This window comes from Guillardia theta (genome assembly GCF_000315625.1).
Source record: "Guillardia theta CCMP2712 unplaced genomic scaffold GUITHscaffold_12, whole genome shotgun sequence".
Classification (NCBI taxonomy): domain Eukaryota; class Cryptophyceae; order Pyrenomonadales; family Geminigeraceae; genus Guillardia; species Guillardia theta.
In genome coordinates this window covers 979,855-983,600 of record NW_005434662.1, presented here as the reverse complement: position 1 = coordinate 983,600, position 3,746 = coordinate 979,855, and the positions used below count along the sequence as shown (strand labels likewise).

At 52.9% G+C, this 3,746-nt stretch overlaps 1 protein-coding gene across 1 annotated transcript; it reads left to right on the top strand.

Annotated features, from left to right (window-relative positions):
• Nucleotides 1-1,859: 1,859 nt before the first annotated feature.
• On the top strand, nt 1,860-2,897 carry GUITHDRAFT_151041 (hypothetical protein; the record flags this gene model as incomplete). The annotated part of the gene is made up of 9 exons (XM_005838248.1): nt 1,860-2,006; nt 2,055-2,234; nt 2,280-2,285; nt 2,364-2,417; nt 2,441-2,509; nt 2,676-2,701; nt 2,763-2,815; nt 2,842-2,846; nt 2,871-2,897. Coding segments are annotated over exons 1-2 (253 nt in total), but the record flags the coding sequence as incomplete, so codon positions are not given.
• Nucleotides 2,898-3,746: the final 849 nt, after the last annotated feature.

The window sequence follows — 3,746 nt, the reverse complement described above, 5'->3', positions numbered from 1 at the left end:
GTCATGGACATGCAGGCGACAGGAGATGAGTTTGGGTACTCCTCTAGATACGACCCCAGCTCCACGCGAGGACAAGCGTTCAAGCTGTATCTTGACTTGCTTCAGCAGCAGATTTCAAGCATGCAGCAAGACGTTCAGTCGCTCAGAAGCTCGTTGGACAGCGTCAAGCTCTCAGCTAGCCAGCAGCGGTACCAATTTGACAAGATGGCACTGGCGAACAATGAAGACATTCAAAAGACTATCAGCGAGATGATGACCATGGGCTCCTGTGAGAGCTTGACTTTAGTCTACAACAAGTGGTACAAGAACCTCTGTGAGGGAGCGAGGAACAGCCTCGAGAGCGTCTGGATCGCTTGCTTTGTCCTCTCCATTACACTTCCTGTCACTCTACTCTTCACTTATCATGTCGCCAAGCAGTCGACTCAGAGATCGAGAGACGCTGAGAATCCGCTGACCAACTTGAACGTGATGTTTGACTTCAGGCGATACAGGCTCAGCAAGCGTTTCCGCATGGCAGAAGGTCGGCTAATTCGCTTGCAATTCCATCTCCATCCAATCTCCTCCCCCTCCTCCTCCCCCGCCTGCTACCGACCCTCTCATCCTTCTCTCCTCCAGGTCATTTTTGTGGGCATCATCGACACTTTGGTACCTTTCCGGTGGAAGAAGAAGGGAGAGTTTTGGCTGAAGGTATCATCTCCTCCCGACAACTCCTTCCTCCCTGCTCCCCTCCTGCTTCTCCTGCTTCCTCTCCCCCGTGTCTCAGCTGCATGATCGAGACTGTAACTTCTGACGGCATCTCAACTCACCGCAATGGCAGAGCGTGATCCAACGAGGTTGCAACTTCAGCGTCATCCCTCCCAAGGACTACGCGAAGCGATTCGTTGCTTTCTGCTGCTCTGTTGTGCAGTCGACGACTCCGTGATGATGAAGGCATCGTCACTGTCATTCTCCTGTTCTATTCTTTCTCTCTCTCTCCTTTATTCTTCAAGTTTTCTTCCATTCCATGTTGATATGCGACTGTTAAAAGTTCAATTTTCGATTTTAGGTCTCGTTTACCTCCTCCATTGCTTCCCCTCTTTCGTCCCCTACCAGCCCTCCATCTGGATCCGTTTTCTCACATCCCGTCCCTGCCTCTTTCCCCCTGTCCCTTGCCCTTGCCCATGCTCCTGCTCCTGCTCCTGCTCCTGCTCCTGCTCCTGCTCCTGCTCCTGCTCCTGCTCCTGCTCCTGCTCCTGCTCCTGCTCCTGCTCCTGCTCCTGCTCCTGCTCCTGCTCCTGCTCCTGCTCCTGCTCCTGCTCCTGCTCCTGCTCCTGCTCTTGCTCCTGCTCCTGCTCTTGCTCTTGCTCTTGCTCTTGCTCGTGGGGGAACGAAAGTTCTCTTAGCCTTTTTGTCGGGGAACAAGCACAACCAAGGGGGTGGGTTGCATGTTTCGGTTTTTTTTTAAGAGGTCGGGGTCCGAATGTCTTAGATGGACGGGTGGGATGAACCAAAAACGTTTGAGTAGGGGTACTTCTAGGGGTAAATTGGGGGGATATTTTACCGGAGGGTGGTATTTCTTGATGGAGTCGTAGAACCTGAAAAAATGGGGGGTGGGGTTTCAAAAGGTAGGGTAGGGTAGTCGAGGAATCCTGCATGGGGGAAACAGGAGGAGGAGGAGGAGGAGGAGGAGGAGGAGGAGGAGAGGGGGGGAGATAGTTAGAGACAGAGACAATAGGGGGTCAGGGCTAGAGATCATGCTGTAGACGACAAGTAGCAGAGAACCATGATACCAATGAGAGACGAGCCCCATGCTGGAGAAGGACATGGTTTGATACACGCTGGGCATGCGTTCAGCTGTTTGGTGATGACTTCTACTCTGCAGCTTGCAAGCATGTGCACTAGATTGTGAAGCAACTCACACATCTTGCAATCTCCTCCAACAACCGAAGATGCAGAAGCAGGAGCTTGGGCCGATGAGCTCGCTTCTCAAGGACTGTTGTAAGATAGCAGGCTTTGCCTACGGGGAGGTGAAGGGAGGAAGCGAGGGGAGATGCGATGTTTAAGAGGGCATGCAGGTATGGGCCCGAGAAGATGTGGAAATAGCAAAGATCTTGTCGACCGGGCAGAGGTTGGAGCCAGCAGACGTCCTGCCAAAACTCGCGCAACGTGCCGAGGTCGAGATGTCCAGGGTGGGTGACCTGTCGGACGTCAAAGTCGACCTCGTCCCGCTTGCAGACGATCATCATGTGACAGAGGTAATGGTGCTGTGAGGAGAGAGGAGGGGAGGGGGGGGAGGGAGGAGTGGGGGAATGGGGGGTGGGAGGAGGAGGAGGAAGAGGAAGAAGAGGAGGAGGAGGATATGATCGGGTTCTGTGCAGGGTCATAGGGAGGACAACGGGGCAGCGAGTGAGTCCCATGGGGACGACGGATTGATAAGGAGGGAACTGCGATCAACGTCTCTGTCAAGGCTCCCTTCCAACCCGTTCGGGAGTTTCGTGCACAATGCCAACTCTGTGATCCACATCGACAGGTCCGATGAGGAGAGAGAGAGGAGGTGGTGGAGAGAGGAAGAGGAGGAGAGAGAGGGGAGGAGGAGGAGGAGGAGCGAGAAAGAGACGAGGAGGAGGAGGGGGGGGCGATGGGAGGTGGGAAGGAGGCGATGCAAGATGGAGTGAGTGAACTTTGCTCGCTTGCAGGTTGAAATGGGACGAAAACGGACTGAGTGAGCTCTCATATGAATTTGATCGTGTTTGGACCCGCTGACTGGCTGACTTTGTTGTCAGACAACACCATGTCGTTCATGAATCAGTACGTTATCATCAACCAGCTCGTCAAAGTCCGTTCCGATTGCAAGTTACCCTGTAAAATCTCACAGTGTGCATGCAGAGAAGTTCTGGAATCAGAGAGCAAGTGCTCGAGTTTGCAGAGAGCGGGTCATCGAGGTTGATACATCACCACCATTATCACCACCAACATCATCACCACCAACATCATCACCACCACCATCATGATCGTCATCGTGATCATCATCGTCATCGTCATCGTCATCGTCATCGTCATCGTCATCGTCGTCGTGATCATCATCATCATCGTGATCATCATCATCATTATCATCATCATCATCATCATCATCACTATCATCATCATAAACAACAGCAAATCAAAACATCAACATCAGCATCAACTTGCCCCTGCATTTGCTTCCCTTTGAAGCTTCTCACGTCTTGTCTTTGCAGAGTGTATGGTTACGGGGACGGGATTCCAGGATTTGTGTGGCAGAAGAAAAAGTCAAGGCATGCAGAATCTAGTGCAGATGTTGACCCATGAGCAGGTCTCACACGTTCGACTTCAATGAATCTCAAATTGATTCAATCGAGCATGATTCGAGGTGAAATGTCTCCTCCTCCTCCTCCTCCTTCTCCTCTACCTTCTCCTCCTCCTTCTGCTCCTCCTCTACCTCCTCCTCTTCCACCACTACCTCCTCCTCCACTACCTCCTCCTCCTCCTCCTTCCTCTTCGTCATTGCCCTAATCCCCGTCCTCTTCTGATCTTCCTGTTTCAGATATTACACTGCTAAGAGACTTTTCCACTCCTGCGTCGCAGTTCCTATTTTGGACCCCCACAACCCAGAGACGGTGAGGAGGAGAGGAGGCAGGAGCGAGGGAGCAACAGAGCAACAGAGAGCAAGGGAGGCAGCGAGGCAGCGAGGCAGTGAGGGAGGGAGGGAGGGAGGGAGGGGAGGGAGGGGAGGGAGGGAGGAGGAGTGC